Genomic DNA, 19,785 nt, shown 5'->3' on the forward strand with positions numbered 1-19,785 from the left:
CAACAGTAATGGCTACATAGAAATCATACATGGATGGAGAGGTAAATACCCAAATGGGCTTTACCTTTGACAGACAACTCTGGTACCACCTACCTGACAAGTCAAAGGGCCAAAGCAGCTTGTGAAAAAGGGTTATGGCTTTTCGAATTGAAGTTTTAATGGTTTTGTTGATTGACACTCATAGTAGATCTAAGATGAAGTAAATTTTAACAGTGGTTATTTTGGAACAAGGTTCCTAATGGACTCATGTAAACAACCATCCTATTTCTGCCTTATCAAGTGATCATCCCTCCCATCTAGACTGCAGAAATTTGTCTCCTTGCAGAAGGTGAAGAAGATAAAGCATGTTTGGCCCCAATGCTGTCAAAAAGCAACATCTTTAGTAAAATAATTGTTTACAATTTCAACATCTGAAGATGAAAGAGGACAAAATGGCTGGCTGATTCATTGTCACTCTAATCCATTTTTTCATATAGAATAATATAAGGGCTCATGAGGCATAAGCCTCTCCACCTTATATTTGGAATTCTTGGTGTCTTGACCTAAAAAATGGCTAGCCGCCATATTTGAATGCAGAATATGAAAATGATAAAGTTGAGGTACAGCCAAAGTTAATACTATGCAGAAGAGCACCTAACAGGTTCCCATAAAGGTTTAACATGTTCACATATATGCTTCACAGTTTATTCAAAAAAGTTCATGCATTAATAAACATTCAATGAGGTATTAATGACTTGAACAACTATGTCCAATATCCTAACGGTAACTCTGAGGATTCATGGGGCATACATGATTTACATGGAGTCATTTACCTTCTTGTAGAGTTCCTGAAAGTAAGATGTTGGCAGTTTCATGTTCTCAACAAAATAGTATTATAATAGAGGAAATGATTTGAGAGTTCTTTAAGGGACAAAACCATTCCGTATGCACTATATAGCCATCAACATATATGAAGAACAATCAGAAATCACAATACATGCAACAATGAGTAGTTGTGTCATGTGTGCATGCACAATTCCTCAAAACTGTTGCAAAACAATGGAACCTACAAGTTGTACACTGTTCAAGCACAAGACATCAGAAATCGTTGAATCATGCCATTTGAGTTGCAACTTGCAAAGATCCAATTTTAGCTTAAACAATTTTCAAATGGATTGTCAAAAGAAAATAATGAACTCTATGGTCGATGGCAAAACTGCCATAAACTAATTAACAGGTTTGAATTCACACTAGTTGGTGTTGGTCACAAACTAATTAACCACTCATAAAGGAGAAACACAAAAATCATAAATATATACTTCTGCTTATGCAACGCAAACTCCAATCAAGAATTGTGAATAAGGAGAGTGATCATTTTGGATAAAGAATTAAATATGTTGATAAATGAAGAAATAGAAGCCTAATATTGAAAATTTGTTGTTAAACAGATCCTAAAAGTAAAAACAAGCTACTAATGTACAGTATACATAGATTAAGATACTATGTGCTTAGAAAAATATAGTCGGGGTCTGCTTCAAACACCAACATGTAAAATGGGCTATGTAACCAATCACAAGTAAACACACCAGTGTTTCATACACATGAGACCCACATGTGGTATGCATGTGGGTCTCATGTTTACTAAACACTAGCCTATTTACTAGTGATTGGTTACATAGCCCGGTTTAGACATAAGTGTTTGCAGCAGGTCTGGAGTTGGAAAATGCTTAAGAGTGGGTGTGAGATAATTGAAGATCCTAAATATTTCCAGCATATAGTACTGTATAATAACATGTCTAGTACCAGTGACATAATCTAACCTAGAATGAAATATGCGGTGAATAGACAAACTAGATCTTCAATAGTTTTAAAATATGAGATTATATAAGTCTCATGTTAATGGCAATTGCTTGGTGCAATGGTAAAATCTCAGATTGATAAGTGTGAGAGAATATGGATTTTAGTATAAGAGTAGCCACTTTGGGCAATGGAAAATGAAGACATAAAGAGAAAAAAATCCAAGGTTTAGTTTCATGTCCATTCTACTTGTCTCCAGACCCAAGAGAACCAGGACAATCATTAGGTAATGGCCCTTTTAGATTATATAGGTCTCAAGGTTGAAATGGGATCTTTCTCTGTTATTTGGGAGCTTATTGTTTATCCTTTTTTATTAGTAATCAGACCGGACTTTATTAATAAACCAACAAGGTGTAATTCAAATTACACAGCAATCTGAAACAATTTTCACCACTTGGCTAGTCAACAAGCTCCTCATTATACACAACTGCATTCCCTAAATAGCAGGACTACAATGCATCTTTTCCCCATTATGCCATATCTGGCCAGCTCACCTTCCACTAAGTTAACATATCTTTGAACCTACCTGAAAAAGAAATTTGATCTGGACATAAAGGACCTCAACTCTTCTCTAATGTAACATTATAATATCTAAGGAACTAAGGTCCCCTCTTTGTTCATTCATCCATTCTATTACCAATTTGGAATCTCCCTCAGAATCATTGGAGAATGCATGCCAAAGATCTACCAAATTGTAAACCTAGTAGTAAAGAAAGAATCTCTGCCTGACTGAAGTTCAGTACCCATGGGCCCTAAGTAGACCAATGGTTCCTTCATGATTTTTAAAAGCATTCCCCCACCTTGGACAGGTCTTAATTGCCTAAAAAGAACTATTTGAAGTTTAGTTTCAGTATTCCAATATGAGGTTAAAGCCGATGTAGGTTCTTTCTCAATCTCAAAGTATTTACATCCACAAAATTCATGAAATTAATTTAATCTTACTAACATCATTCCACTACAAAAAAAAGTTTGCAAACAACCAACCAATTTTGTAGTAAGACAAAAGTAAAGCTTAAATATAATTTTTGTTTTGGTAAAGGTTGAATGAAATTTGTCTTGGTTGCAAACCAAGTTTCGTTAATAATCCTTGCAAAACAAGCTTTGGTAAAATCATGAGTTTTTTTTTCTCAATCTCAAAGTTGTTTCCATCCCTAAAACCACTCAAGTCACAAAAATATGACTAACACAGTGATTTAATAAGAAGCTTTGATTTGGGGAGGAATGCCTTTTGCGTCAGAGGAAGACTGTGCAGTTGTAGTTCAACTCTATAAAGGGATAAAGGAGCAGAATTGGGCTGACTATATGTACACATATAGTGACTATACTTGTATGTCATCATTGTATATATTTTACCATCAAAAAGCACCACCATTTATCAATAAAAAGTTATTCAAGAATTGTTGGTCTTAGAATATTATTAAAAATGCTCTATTTCACTTGTTCTCCATGATGTCTTAGGGAAAAACCTATTGTTGTTTTATTTTTGTACTGTACGGAGGCTACAAAGCTGTTAGCTAATGGCTGTTGACTGTAATTCTACATTGGAACTGTCAGTCTAAAAGGACTCCACGTGTTGCTAATTGTTAGCCCTTCAATGGGAGAGGAAACCCTTTTCTTCTTCTTGGGTTTCCTTTTTCATTAACAAACATGAGGCTGAAAGGCTCCAATAATGGGATTGGCTTACTAATTAATGAGTTCAAACTTCAATGGTGGACAGTACCATCCCTCCACATGGCTAAACTCCAAGTGGAATGTTGATTTAGTCAAATCTAAAACATCCATTTAGTTGGGATTCCTTAAGGTTGATAGCACCAAATTCAAATGGGTATCCTTGCTTCAAATCCAACAAGGTATGTTCTGAATCTAGTGGAAAATCTAGAGAATAGGTATTGGTTTTTTTCTAGTAGCAAAGAACTACAACCTACAAAAATCCAGGTAATAAAAACTTGCTTTGTTGTTGAAGCAAAAACTTTTCCTAGTGCATATTTGTCCAAAGATCACATGTCTACAGCCTACCAAAAGAAAATAAAAATTAGTAAATCAAAGGTTCTAAAAAGGTACGAAAACTAAACTTCAATGAAAAAAAAAACTTACCAATGAAGTCAGCCAAGCAACACTTGAACCATTGCATATATTATGATTTGCATGTGATGTAGTGATACGATTCGGTAATCCTTCGATGTTACAGGTCTCAGAAATTTGAGGACCCAGTAGAAGGGGAGGAAGCCCTGGTAGCAAAGTTCAAGAAACTACATGAGAGATCCTAAATAAATTCAAGAAACTACATGAAAGATTCGGTAATCTTCAAGTGATCTGTTCTTTCTGATCACATGTATTAGTTAGTATTCTTATTTTATAATCTTCAAGTCTGTCAAATATGAAATACAAATACCTACTTAATAGAAATTATCATTCTTATTGTGAGAATACAGTTGAAGGACTTTCATTTGGGAATGGTCTGCACTGGACTTAGAAATTACCAGATCCCATGCAAAACTTACTAATTAGAATAAAACAAGACCATGAAAGTTCAAAGAACAATCTGCATAAATAAAAAAGAAAGATCATTCTTTCATAACCTTTTTTAGTTGTCTATAATAATAAATATATTCTAAGATTATTTGTGGGGATACTGTTCTTGAATAGTGTCACATATCAGAAGAGGTCAAGAAGGGTAAAGCTGAAATGAAAATCTAGAGCATCCACTCTTGAAAAGAAGATCCTTCAAAGCTTTCTTTGCATCTGCACGTTTTTGACGTGTTGCATATCTCACATAGTTTTGATTCCAGGTATGTTGCATTAGGGAATCTCAAAGAAACATATATGCAAACGTTAAATGGAGGTAACAAAATAAACTAATGCAATGCTGACCTGGATTGTTTAATGCTGAATAGGGCAATCCTTCTGGGCTGGATTGGGCAATGTTGACCTGGCAGAAATGATCAAACCTTAAATGGAGGTAACAAAATAAACCGATGCAAAGGAAGAGGTAATATCAGTAGGTCAACATATATGCAAACACATGTTTCACAAGTTGCACTTTTAAGACATTAGACTATTAAGAAAGACTAGGAAAAAATAAAGAAAAGATCATCAATTTTTTATCGGAACACAACAAATAAGGGAATAGAATTCTTGAGAATTGCAAAGTCAGATGGACTCTGGCTCAATTGAAAGAGGTTCTTGGTCATACTAAATAGGCTTTGCATACATACAAGTGATTCAGGTAAAACCTAGTACAATCTTTCCCATTATCTGGATGCAAAATCAAACAAGTCCTTTAGATCAATTATTTTAAAACAAGGAGGCAACATGCAAGATGTTCTACCATCCTAAGGCATGAGGTGTAAGCCTCCCAAGCATGGAATTTTTAATTAATAGATAATTAAAAATAAGATCAAATAAACAAAAAAGTAAATATCCAAAGAATAGGAAAATTTACGAGAAATCAGAAAGTTTCATATTTGCAATTTCTAATAATAAAACTATCACATCTAAATATAGAATTGAAGCATTCGTATGCAGCTAACTTTTTTCCCACATCAAGTGGTCTAGCCTTCTCTTCCAACATCTTTTTCCGCCAAGAAATAAAATCCTCATTATTTTGAGGGGGACTTAAAACCATATCTACACACAGAATGGCAATAGGGAGAGATTAATCTGAACACCCCTGTTAACTAAGTTCAATTTTGTAGGTAATTTATCTAAAATAAAAAACCAAAGATATACTTTTATTTTTTCTAGACATCATAAGCTCTAGGGTTTCTTTAGTTGTTTTATTAGATCACCATTTTGCACTACTTAGCAGTACAAATAATATTTATACCGAAATTTCTAATCAGGAGCAAGTGGGTGGCTCCTTAAAAAAAAAGAAAAACAGAAGCTTGTGTTTGGGGGCTTATGCAACGAGAGAAGATAAAAAATAGAAAAACAAGTTCTTCAAAAACTGTTACAAGAAGATTGCCCAAATATGAGACAGATTCGATTTGGCAATGACAAAAATAGGTTCTTCTCTAGAACCCAAAGAAGCAAAATGATACCCAATAGAGAAAGAAGATAAAAAAAAATAGAAAAACAAAAAAATACATAAATTGAGAACGCCCAAATGTGAAGGGTTCAATTTTGAGAGGAGATTAATAGTTGAATCAGCAACAAGAAGCTTCTTCGATGGGGATTGTTCACCAGAGAGAGTTCGACTGAGTTCTTCCTTGAGAGAGTTGAATCGGCAGACTGAGTTCTTCCTTGAGAAAGTTGAATCGGCAGACTGAGTTCTTCCTTGAGAGAGTTGAATCAGTGTGGTGGTAGACTTCGACTCTGAGAGAGTTGAATCAGCAGAGAAAAGTTAAGGTGCGACTAAGTTCTTCTTATTCGTTCTAGAGTGAAAATGAGCGGGTAGAGAGAAAATGCGCATAGGAGGAAGAAAATTGCATCCCCGCCTTTTTTCTTTCCTCTCATTATTAGATTTTTCATTTGCATTCTCAACCATTGATTTTAATTCCAATCAATGGTTCAAAAAAATAATATAGTGGCGTTTTAATGGCAAGTTCATAAATGCCACTTAAAACAAAGATATAGTGGCGTTTTATACATGCATTTTATGGCAATTCTTAAAATCGCCACTAAAACTAACATTTAGTGGCACTTAAATAAATGCTACTATAGAAAATGCCTCTAAATAATGATTTTCTTGTAGTTAAGACCTTTATATACCTCCTCTATAATAAACTACCATGGAAAAAGAACCTGCTAAATTGAGGAATGAAGATTGATGGGGTCTTGTAGTATTTGTGGTAAAGGTGAAGAGTATCTTAACCACATTTTTGTCAACTGCAACCATGCAAAACAGATTTGGTTGATTACCCAAAGTATATTTAAGCTCACAAATGAATTAATTTTCTTAGTTCAAGAGGTGTAGAAACGTTGAATGATAATGATCCAAATATCTGTCAACATTCAGATATTAAGGAAAATTTTGTAATTTTATGAAAAAATAGAAATGAGAAAACTTTCAAAAATAAAATTTTGCATCATGCTATCATTCTAGATAGAGCTCTCTGCTCTTTTTGGGAGATTAAATGGCTGAGTCTGTGTTTAGATGCTATTAAAGTAAATTTTGATGCTTCCTATGTAAATGGACATTGTTCTATAAGTTGTGTTGCAAGGGACCATTTGGGAAATATTCTTGACCCAAAAGCCTACAAAATCGGATCTACCACTATTAACTTAGCTGAAGCTTGGGCTGTTTGGGAGGCCCACGAGATAGCAAGCAATTTCAAAAACAGGTACATCATTATTGAAGGTGATTCAAAGCTCGCTATCACTGCCTCAACAAAACCAAACTGCCGTGGAGATTAAAGCCTATCATTGAAGATTGTAGGGCCATGAGATATAGCTTGGAAAGAAAAATTCAATATCAATATGTTTTCAGAGAAGCAAATATATTTCAAAATTGATTAACAAAAAAAGAAAAGGCTGCGTTAGGGGCTGTGTAATCAATATGCTCCACTTCTTTTATCCATGCAAAGTGAGGGATTGTGGGACAATACACTTTGTGGATTGTGGTTGACGTGGGGCGTTATTATTGGTTACACAGCCCCTAACGCAGCCATCAAGTATAGCTAATTCAGGCTCAGTGAAGAGAGAAATTGGAGCTCCTGATAATCTAATAGGAAGATATAGATGTGTGTACCACAGTTTCCTTACGGCCCTAAAGTTGGATCTGGGCAACAGTCCAAGCCCAGTAAAAGATGTAGATTTTGGAAAGGCATTTTGGCGACATTGAGTGGGCCAATCAAAGCTGCACGTCTCCCTACCTATTTATTACCTAAGACCCACTACGTCTACGAGGGTTATTTTGAACTTTGAAAGGAGACCAGTTTTATAGTAATTACATTGAATGAATCAAAGCTCAAGAGACCAGTTTTTATAGTAATTTTATTCAATCGGATGGAATTTGGTTCACTCAAAAATCAGAATCCAATTCCTGGTTCAACTGCGGTTGAAATGGGTTTGGCCAAAGTCTGGAGTTTCTAACCATATTCCAACCTCTTCAAGTCTTCATATCTGGAAGAAAGGGTCAATGTCCGGTTGGACCCAGTTCAACAATCTGGTCTAGTCTGGTTTTCAGAACCCAAGATTTGTCTTAGCAGTTGGCATTGAATATCAATTGCAGGGACACATGGTGTGTTTTCTGTTTCTTTTCTTTTTTATTGAAAAAGATTGCTCGGAGCTATCAACTTTGTATACTCTAGGCTTATTCCACATTGTGTCAGTGACTCGGTGCTCAGTGGGTCCGATCTTTTGGAATAATCTCACGTCTAGATCGATGTGGCAAAAATAGTTTGTACTACTCATGAAATGAGATGCCTTACTGCACTAAGAATCAGTGGAAAGAGACAATGGTGAAGAGATGGTAGAGAAATATAGTGATAAAACCAAAAACAAATAAATAAACGAATTTAATTCCAATGGTTCAATGAAAGAAAAGTGCTCAATTGAATGTGGGCTGGGCCAGACATTTACTTTTACCTAGTCTAACGATTTATGGGAACCATAGTGTTTTGGTCATAAACCCATTTCATAGCCATTGTGGGCCGGGCAATTTTCTAAAGCCCCAGTTGGGCTAAAATAGTATTTTTCTTGTTCAGTGTGGCTGGCTAGATTCTCCCCCAGCCCCAAGGGGAAGTAGCTCTAATAATCAAATTATGAGGTTGATTTGTAAATTCAAGAAATAAAACTCTGTTTTTAGAGGAAAAATCTAGAGCTTGACCATTCACGAGGCAGGCTCCTGCATTCTCCTTCCTCTACGCAAATTAATTTAGGTGCTGTTTGACAAATCCTTTTTAAGTAGATCTTTTGACAATTCAGTAGATGGGAAGACAGCTTTTGGAGTCTTGTCTTTAAAAGACCAAGAATGTTTGCTAAGCATCTTCCTCTACCGGACTGCTAAAAAACGGATTGGAAGGCTATTTTAAGCAAGGAAAGACCAAAAAACTTTATTTGAAGTTTCATGAATTTTGGCTATTTATCTTTGTGTACGTTCTCATCTTAGGTCAAGATACCAAACAGAAAAAGATCTTTTTTTTTTTTTTTGACCTTTCAACAAGCATGCCTGTTAGTTGAAAGAGGTTGGTTTAGGCTAACAAGTCTCAATCCAAAGAAAAAGAATTAAATTATACAATTTTTTTCTTTAGGTTCCGTTTGAGAATGATGCAAATGGAGTGTAAATCCCGGTTCAGGGTAAATGTGTACTCTGATTTAATTTTGCCGGTATTTGGCAAGAATGCAATTATGCATTGACATGACAGAAAATACATTTTTTTATGCATGTTTATATCCAAAATGAGATGTAAATGTACATCCATAAAAATTAAAAGAAGTAAATTTGCATTGAATGTGTTCTTTTGTTAAAAAAGACATTTTATGAGCCCAGATTTCCTACCCACCGTGAATTGCAGCCGCACATCTCTCAATTCATAATACAGATGCGTGGCTCCAATTCACGGCGGGTAGAGGGTGGGTAGGAAATCCCTAGTGATATTTTATTGGCATTCTTGTTTACATCCATTACAGCTAAATCACATTCATTAGATCATATTGAGAGAGAACTGGGTGCGTCCTCAATTGACAAAATCAGATCCATTTCATTCTCTTAGTTCGGTAATTAAGGAACCTCTTTGATTAACCACTTGTACAAAACCCATGTCCATTTAACCTGCACGCCCTTCCATTGATACTTGGCACCACCTTTGCAATTCTAGAACTTTCAGATGAATTCTAAAATTTAATTAAAAAATAAAATCTCGTTAGTATATATATAATACTGATTCTGTAATTCACTTCTTTGCTACTCACGTAATTCTAATAGAAAGAGCAGTAGCAGCATGAGTTGCTGCAGGGTTTACGATGTCCCACCTCTCCAGCTGGTATGGTAGGTACATCTGATCCACCAGTTTGTTGCATTTTCTTCTTCTACATTTAAAATTGTTGAACAAGTATCAAACATAAAATTGTAAGGATAATAATCTTGGCCATTAAATCCTTATCCGATCCCCATGATGACTCTTGAATCCATGAAGAAGTGAAAACTGCCATCTGATGAGACAATATTCTTTGAGGTCAAAACCAAATAACAACTAAGAGACTAATGTGCTTGGTACCATTGCTTTTGTTTTGGGTTGATCAATACAAATCAAATTTGTGAGAGAGATTTTTTTTTTTTTTTTTCATCTGCAACGTTTTGGATTGATCAATATAAATTGCAGTTTCTACTTGAAACATCAAATTTGATGTATCAACTGCGAACGTTAATTTGTAACTTTGTATCATCACTGATAACTTTGCCTTTCAGTGGTTGATTTGTAACTTTGTATCATCACTAATAATTAACAGAAAATCATCTGTTTCAATCCAGCTTAATTATTTTATTAGATAATTAAACCCATTATCCATCAATTGCAGAATTCCATCTCCAAGCTATTCAAAATGGTTACCACTTGGACAATGGAAGGCCTGTTTTTCCTACTGTTACTAACACAAGCTGAAGCAACCTTGGCTAATCTGACTAGAGGCTTTATATCTGAGGGAAGTTGGAGCCCAGGATCCAAAATCTCCTCAATCTTCATGTCTTTAATAAATGGTAATGCCCACTCAACAAGCATCCCTTCTTCACATCTCCTCCCACTCAAAAGCTCCAACAAAACCACTCCAAACCCAAACACATCACTTGCCTTGCAGACTCTCTTCTCCGTCCAGTACTCAGCATCAACATAACCCACAAGGCCTCTCCTCTCCTGGGGAGCCAAGAAAAAGAGTCCATAGTCACCAACTCTAGCACAGATTCTCAAATCTATCAAGATGTTGGAAGGCTTGACACAGCCATGGACGACATGGGGTGTCATGTCCTCGTGCAAGTATTTGATACCTCGCGCAGCTCCTGCGGCAATCTGGAGGCGACGGCCCCAGTCGAGAAAAGCTGCACCGTTGCAGTCATGGTGGAGGTGGTAGTCCAAGCTCCTCATACCCATGAACTCCATCAGAATTATTCTCTCTCCCGGTGCCTCGGAAAACCCGATGATGGGAACTATGTGAGGGTGATCAGCGAATGAGAGAGACTTGACTATTGATGAGAACCCAAAACCGGCATTGCTCAATACAAGCCGTGGGTGGATCCTCTTTATAGCAATCAACTCCCCTCCTGTCAAATGAGCTTCATACACAGTTCCAAGGCGGCCCTGCCCGATAATCTGCCGCTTGTTGAAGCCATCGGTGGCGGCATCAACATCTGTCAAGGAATAAGCACGGACAGAAAGCTTGAGATGCAGACTTTCTTCCGACTCCACAGCAGCTGGTTCCTTCTTCTTACAGAGGATGAAGATTAGGGCGACACCGAGGAGGAGCAGGGCTGTGGCAAGAAGTGCCATGACGCCATCGTAGGCGATGATGCCAACTTGGCTCATGTTTGTGATCGACCTTCCTCGAGCTCTTCTGTGACTCGGCCTCTCTGGTTTTCTGACTATGAGCTTTTATATATATTGGGGGGTTGGGAGAGAAATTAATTAAGGACTGACAAAGAAAGATGTGAATGTGAGGATTTAGCTTCTGAAAATTGAGGAAGATTGGTACGTAGGTTGGGATTCTGGTATCTGGGTATGTGAGGTTGGTTGGTCGCCCCTCTATCTATCCTACTTAATTAATCATGCTTTTGTCTATTACTTAAATAGTTTTAGTTAAAACAAACAAAGTACAATTGGTTTACTTATACAAAAATCAATGGTTCCAACATTAAAGAACAATTCTTATTGGTTCTTGAAGTTGAAGTTAGGTGGGAGATTCGTAAGAGGGAAAAGACAGTTAACAACCCATGGATAACAAAATTGTGAAAAACAATAGGTCGAACTTGAATAGTCTATTGGGGTTTTGGATTCATCTAAAAAATCAATCAACATGAAATTTTATCAGGTTCAATTAAGTGAAGCGACAAGGCCAGAGGCTCTAGCTTCATAACTTGTTACACTCCTGCTTTTGATTGATTGATCAAGAAACACGCCATTGAAATTTGAACAGATCGAGTTATTATAAACTGTAAGCCCGCATACAGCCAGCTCATCAAGTATATCTTTGGCATCTATGCTGCATATAAACACCATTTTTTGAGAAAACGTTGTCTTTTTTTTGTTTGGAAATGTTGCTGTGAGATAGGACGTTTCATGAGGCAACAGCAACACTTTCTGTTTGGTACCAACGCTCTATATTTGTTTTCAGCACTGGTATTCATTATAGGAAGTCCATGTCACTATCACATCATGTTCTCGTTGGCAACAAGAAGCTCCAAATTGAGAAAATGTCGAATTCGTCGTTTTCCCATACCACGTCTTCCCGATTTCTAAGGCATGGTTTGGAATATCATTTTTTATGGAAAAACGATTCCAAATATATTATTGTTTTCTAGAGCATCGATTTTTTCAACGTGGTATCACCATTTTCTAGAGCAACGACATCGATGCCAAACACAGCCTAAATGGGCCAAAAAATTAGCATGGGAAGACTTGGCCGGACCAATATAGGCCAACATGAATGGCCCCGGCCCAGACCTTTGGATTTCAACCAAGACTAGGTCGAACCAATAAAAATGGTAATTAATTTACCTCTTCTTTTCTTTTAATTGTGAATCAATAAAAATTTCATTAAGTGCTAAGTACATAGCAAGTTGTTTTAATCTGAAGGTATTTCATGAAGACATTCAAAGATACGAAAGTCATGTGGCTATTATTTTATGTAATACTTGATCATTTAGTGAATCCCATGTTTTTGCCCTAATCCATGGTAAAGAGAATGGGTATATATACGAGGCATTCAAGTAATTAAGAATCTAAGATCTCGGGCTGTTAAGCGTGAAAATACGATTTTGAGTTTGAGAATGGTCACTTTATGTAATAAATAAAATAAGTGTGAGTTTCGAAAAGCTCATGGCCGATTCAAAAAGTAGGAGTCACTACTTATTTTATTTAGAAGAAATGGATTCTCGTTTTTAGATTCAAAATTCGATTTACTTGTTTTGATAGTGACTCTGTTCTCCATAGGAAAGGACACAAGACCGAAAGACTTTAAACCCAAAAGGACTGGGAGAGGGAAGGTGTTAGGCACCCCTCTCTCCAAGTTGTTGTGGCAGCCAAAAACAGGAATTTGGGCTCAATTTCTAATGGAAAACAACAATGAAAAGTGTTACTCAGAACTCCAAAATCAGGCGAAAACGCTCCCGACTTTACCCAAAATTGAATTAAGGTGATGTTATCAGATCTTAGGTATTGATATCCCTAAGACCCCAGCCTAGGGCGGTTCGGTTAACCGAACCGTGGGGTGATTTTCTGGACCGAACCGAACTATTCAGTTTTTCAATTTAACCAAACCGAAACCGAACCGATGCAACCAGTCGATCGGCCGGTTAACCACGGTTTGGTTTTTCTGTTCTTTTATGCCCTCAATATTTAAACAAGGGGGAAAAACCTTCCCTGCCAATGGTCGGGAGAGAGTGAACACTGGACAGAGCCGTGAACTAAGGAGAGCGAGATAGAGAGAGATGAGTGACTGAGGCTGAGAGAGATCAATGAGTCTGAGTGTCAAGTGAGTGTCAAATGAGAGAGAAAGACTAAGAGATGAGAGATTGAGATTTCAGATTTGAGAGGAGACGCCAGATGCCGATCTGAGAAAGTGAAGGTTGAATCTGAAAGGAGACACCAGACGTCGGTCGAAGGCTCGCCCGTCAGTAGGTTTGGCCTGTTGGGGAAGAAGAAGAAGAAGAAGAAGAAGAAGAAGAAGAAGAAGAAGAGTATGAGAGAGAGAACAAAGAACAGAAAGTGAGATAAGACAGACACAGTTGGTTGCCTGGTCAAAGTGTCGAATGTCGGTGACTCGATCTGTCAGAGGCCGTCGGTGATTCGGTCAAAGGGCAGAGCACCAGAGGCCGTCGGTCCGTTGGGAAAGAAATAACTAAGAGTCTAAGAGAGTGAGACTGTGAGAGACTGTGAGTCTAATTCGAAGAAGTTGTGGGAAGGAAAACCACCGAGACAAAAGAGAAGAAAGGGCTAAAGGCTTGAAATTTTTCGATTTTCGAGACTGAGAGACTGATAGTCTCGAGTATAGCACTCTGGCAGAGGCTGAAACTTTCTCTTTGAAACTTTCAAAGTTTTTCTTTGAAACTTTTAGAGAAAAAGTCTGAAAGTCTCTTAGACTGCCCAAAGTGCCGAAACCGAACCGAAATTATCAATTTTTTAAGAATATCGAACCAAAACCGAACCGACCAGTTCAGTTAACCGATTTTTCGGTCGATTTTTTTAGTTTTTTTTCACCCCTACCCCTACCTCTCTACCTATTTTTCTCAATCTGGATGAAACTAGAAATGCAAGTATTCTAATGGTTTCTAGACTTTAAGCAACCCAGAACTAAACTAAGAACAAAGATTACAAATTCAAGTTCAAATGCTAAAATGAGAAACTTACCTCTCGTGTACAACCTTGATAGGAGTTTCCCAACAGTTGACCTTAACAAAAGAGTGGTTGGATAAACTCGAAAGAGGTTTGAAACTATTGAATGCTTAGAGGCTTCATGCAAATTTCAAATCTGAAACATAATAGAACAAATTTCGAATTTTGGGTTCAAATTCTTGGGGGTTTTCTCATGAATAGGGAACCTACAAGAGTTAGGAATACTTCTTAGATCTCTTTTTTGTTTTTTCTCTTATTTTCCTCCCCCCCCCCCCCCCAATTGAGTTCAAATTAGATCAGTATTTATAGAAAAATGGAGGGGGACAAGTCTGAATTCTTCATTTACAGTGCTTAGAATTTAACAGAGGTTTTTCATGGAAATAGGTAAAGACTCTTCAAAGAAATAGATACCCAGTCAAGTTTTCCTATTTGGTGAAATATTTTCTTCAATTTGGGAGTGATTTTCATGGGTTTTGTGTGTCCAATGGGAGCTTGTGTCGTGCCTGACATGGCAGTCTCGTATTTGGGGCTGTCAATGGCAGAAAATGTAAATTTAATGAACTTTTAAAAGGGTTTTGTCTTTTCTTAGTTTCAAATGGGGTATCTTTGGGTTTTTAGGTTTTTTGGGTCTTTTTAAGCTCAATTTCATTAGTCTAGATGTTTGAACAGTTCAAGAATGACATCAACCATCACCTTTTTGAGGTTTCAAGTTAGGACAAATGAGGTGACGATTCGATCTAATGCGTCAAAATGTTTTTTAGTTTAACGGTTGAACGGGTGAATTAGGACTTGAAATTTGAAGTGTTCAGGGTTTCTTGGGTCTCTAAACACAATTGTGAGGTCTAATTGGCCACATAGGGTCGGGATCATAGAGATCTATGGCTGACATGTTCAAATCAATAGGATTTGCCAAAATAGAATCTTTATTTGATGAAGGATCAAACAAGGGAATTTTAAGTGGGTAGGCATTTTTGAATGTCCTAAATATGATGGAAGTGATGGATCTTTGATGTGGATTGATAGGTTTGGTTTGGGTCAATGGTTTATCAGTTAACGAGACGATCCAAAATGGAATCTCACTTTTTTAACGGTTAAATGGACGAGTTTGGTCGTGAAATTTGATGTGCTAGGGTTTTTGGGGTTTTCAAAAACAATGATGAGGTCTGATTGGTTAAATGAAGTTGGGGTGATGGATGACAAGCTCTATTCGATGAGATTTGCTGAAATAGGACCTAGGCTTGATGGCGGGTCAAACAGGGGAATTTTATGATGAAATTTGGTGGGTAGGCATGGATTAAGGTGTGGAGTCAAGTGGATGGTTCTGATCTGAGAAATAAATGGTTAATCTAAGTTTTCTAAATCTAGTTGTGTAGGGTTGTTAGAATGAAATTTATGTGTTTTTGAAGTTGGTCATTGTAGACTTGTAGTGGGATTCGCTAGTTGATTGTATTCTAATGATCTTGAGGCGATGGGTGCATTGGACCAAGGCTGTTATAAAGGAAGTTGGCATGATTAATGGTGGATGTGTGACTAATTTATAGTTTCCTAAGTCTCTAGGCCGTATTTAAATAGACATCGATGTTGATCTCGAGGCTTTCATTTGTCCTATGGATTATGTCAAAGGAAAAATTTTTGGCTTTGTAAAGCTCAATTTGATCTAGTTGTGGTTCAAGTTTTGGAGTCTAAAAAGAGGGTACAAAGAGGTAAGGTGAAGGGAACAAGCAAAAATTGGGTATTGACAATAAGAAAATAAAGTTAAGGTTTAGTAAAATCTACATGCATCATTGGATTTAGGGCGTTTAATAATTTTGCATGAAATTGATGGAGGGTGTTTTAGTAATTTGAACAACATGAATTTTAAAGCAAAGGGTGTTACAACATTACTTTGGTCAATGTGAAGTGGAGCTTTGATGTTTTGATGTGATTCATTGAATAGCCTAAAATCCATGTCTCCTTCCATTACCAGATTTTAACACTTGAAAAGGACTCTAACACTGTATTTGATTGGAAAAGAGAGAAAAGAAAGATTTTCTTTAGGAAGAGAGTGGGGAGTGTTTTGTTTCCTCCCTTTCTCTACTGCTCTTCTTTGCTTTTTGGCACCTTTAAGAAGAGAAAAATAAAACATGTCAAAATTAAAGAAATAGTAAATTCCTATTTCATATAAATTAACTATCCATCCTTTAATTATATGTTATGTGCCGAAGCTCAATCTGATGTCTCAAGATCACCCTTATTCTCAGAAGCCTTCTCATGGAGTTGGAGTTGGTGAACATTCTGAAAAGAAAATCCTCGGCCAGGTCTGGTTAGGGTGCACTCATATCTTGTTGAACAGTTCCACATGAATCCGGATCAGCTGAATGCTTTAGCTGTGTAGTGGGCTGTGAAATCAATAATAGCGCCCATGCTACCTACAAAGTACATGAGATGAGACCCACACTGAAAGGTTAAATTAATGGTTGTAGTCCCCATGTATTATAGGACTGGTGTGGACTGCTGAACAGCTATTGCATTCAACTAAGTGATGCATATTCCTTGTTTCAGCTATTCTTACGTGCATGTGGGCATTTTGGTCAATGCATGTGTGAAAGTGACAATAAATTAGGGACAATTTAACTAATAAGAATGTTTAGTATTTTGATCTCTTCAGGCTTCATCTAAAGTCTAAACATTTCAATTGCATTATTCTTGAGGCCATAAAAACATCTAATTACTACTTTATGTTAAAGGAAAGAAAAGGTTTTTTTCTCAACAAAGAATAAAAAAAAAAAAAGAAAAGGAAAAAAAAGGTTTTTTTCTCAATGTAATTTTTTAAATATTTCAAACTCCAAAATAAATTTTCATGGAAACATGTTTAGAAATGAAATTTATCAACTAATATGTGGTTATTTCATATAAGTTCTTGAAAAATTCTGAAATAAAGCATGGTTGAAAGTATCGAACACGCAAGCATAAAACACAAAAATTGTGCACCGCACGATTCAAAGGATGATAGCCATCCATAGGAAGGGTATCAACAACTGAAAATGGTATGTTTGGCGTTTTGATGGTTTCAAAAAGCAAAAAGTATTGTGTTGAAATAGTTTTTGAACCTTGTTAAAATCTGTTATTGCACAAAATTATATATAGAGAGCCATGGATGAACCCTCCGTGGAAAAAAATTAAGTGGTAAGTGGACTCTAATCATATGCTTAATTAATTTCTATGGAAAAATAGGAATGAACAAAATTATAATCCTCCGAAAATAGTATTAAAAAAAAAAGCTTTGGGAGCCTTAGGCTATGTTTGATTTGAAGGAAAATGTAGGGAAAGGAAGGAAAAGGTAGGGAACCTATACAAGATTTGTGATGGTTTTCCAACCTATCCCTTCCTTTCCCTACTTTTTCCTTCAAACCAAATATAGCCTTAATGGGATTATAGAAAAGCTAACAATCTCTTAAGGAACGGGATGATAAGAGGTTGAATACATCAATTGGGTCCCAATTGAAACTGATGGATTCCTCAGAGTTGAATTAAATTAAAATTAATTTTGATGCATCAATGAAGATCCATGCTAGATGTGCCTTTAGGCCTGTCAACGATACCCGTAAACCCGCGACCTGATCCGATATCCGATCCTATAATCTTGGATTTGGATGAGGTAAATGTCATATTGGATCGGATTCAAATGGCAGAAGTAGAATCCGATTAAAAATCAGATCGAATTTGGATTCACCCCATCTGATCCAATAAAAATCTGAGTCTGATATATTTATAAATATGAGTATATTTTATATTATATACTTTTATATATTAATGGAATAGATAAAATTTCTTAGGGGTAAATGAGGAAATCTGTTCTTCAAACCCCCAATTGGTCAGCCCTAAAATCCTAAGCCCTCACTTAACACTTCAACAATCGACATTTTCTTCTCACTTCTCCTCTCTTGCCGTCACCTAACTCGCATTGCCATTTGCCAAGTTGCTGCCATTCTCTGCTCTCTCAACTCTCACTCTCTGCAACAATCAAGTTGTTGCCGCCGTTCTTTTTTCATTGTCGCCGTTATTTTCTCGCCTAGGTTTTCTTCTTAACCATAGAGCTCTCATGTACTATTTTCTTCTTGACCATAGGTTTTCATTTGTTCTGAATAAATTATAGATTATTTCAAAATTTTTGAAATAAAAATTTAAATTTTACAGATTATAAATAAAAACTTTTGAGTAAAAATTACCATTATAGATTTTGTTTTAATGATATTACAGGATTTAGATGAATCCAATAATCCGATGACAGCCTATGCGCCTTTACTTGCTTAGCCCAAATGATAAAAGCCATCAAAGGAGACTAGCTGAAATGACGGCAGCTCTGGAAGCCCACGAGCTATATCGACCCAACTCCCAGCTCCACAGTAATCATGTGGTGATCGAAGGTGACTCCACTTGACAATCCAACTTCTCTTGGGTCGTGGTAATCCTTGCCGGAGAAGCTGCTAGATCTCGACGGTAGAAGGTAATCAAGCTGCAGATTGGCTTATAAACAAAGGTCACTGTGGTATTCAAGTATTAATTTGAGGACAGAGATAGAGCCCCTTTATCTGCTTCTTTCTTATCTATCTTCTTGTTGAAAAAAAATGAATAAGTTTTTGTTGATGGAGGGTCCATGTTATCATTTCTGATGGTGTGTATACAGTAGACACAGCTGGGCGGCACAGTGACTTTTGCCTTCCATGAGTAATTTATTGATGGATCAATGAGGAAGATTATGACATTGACACCCACTCAAATGTCTGTAATTCTTCTAAGCTATCACCCTTTCGATGTTTAATGTGACAGTTATGCTTGGTTAGGTTTGCCTTTTAAAACTTTAATCTCTACTTCTCAACTTGGTCTCGTCAGCTGAGTTTTAATAAATTTTAGTGGGCTAAGATTTTGCCTATTTGGTCCCATCTTAACATAAAGATAAGAATTGGAAAAGTTTAACTTGGTCAAGTCAAGCCTCATTTAATAATTTTTGCTGAGCTGGACATCCCTGGACTTATCAACAGTCTACACGTACACGGTGGGCATTTCATCTTTATTGACCAGAGAAAGAGAGAGAGGGATGGAGAGATGGGCTTGGTGAGCCCAACTCACTCAAACTGGTTAATGGGCCATGGTCATTTACTCATTTAGTGATGAAGGACCCATTGTTGGGGCTTGGAGGTAAGTCAGGGAGCCCTAAAACTTTCAGTACTTCATTTCAAATTTTTAAGTTTTTAATTTCTGTGACAGTTCACTCATTCACTGAATGTTGATGTCAAACCTCCAGATACTGGGCCAACCATGAAACACCACGTCAGTCTGATGTAGGACTCATTTTGTAAGGAACTGACATGGCTTATTACAGTAGAACTTTAGACTACTTAAACTACCAAACCTCCTTGGCCTTGAGTTGGACTGGCTGCATGTTCAGACACTCCATGTCTGCTGGGTACAGCACAAGGACCCTGAA

General features: G+C 36.8%; 1 protein-coding gene across 1 annotated transcript; it reads right to left on the minus strand.

Annotated features, from left to right (window-relative positions):
• Positions 1-10,238: 10,238 nt before the first annotated feature.
• LOC104589088 (serine/threonine-protein kinase-like protein ACR4) lies at positions 10,239-11,386 on the minus strand. The gene has a single exon (XM_010247277.3). It carries the CDS (start codon positions 11,292-11,294, stop codon positions 10,287-10,289), a length of 1,008 nt encoding a protein of 335 aa, XP_010245579.1. The 5' UTR covers positions 11,295-11,386; the 3' UTR covers positions 10,239-10,286.
• Positions 11,387-19,785: the final 8,399 nt, after the last annotated feature.

Source organism: Nelumbo nucifera, chromosome 1 (assembly GCF_055504915.1).
Source record: "Nelumbo nucifera cultivar China Antique chromosome 1, China Antique-T2T, whole genome shotgun sequence".
NCBI lineage: Eukaryota > Viridiplantae > Streptophyta > Magnoliopsida > Proteales > Nelumbonaceae > Nelumbo > Nelumbo nucifera.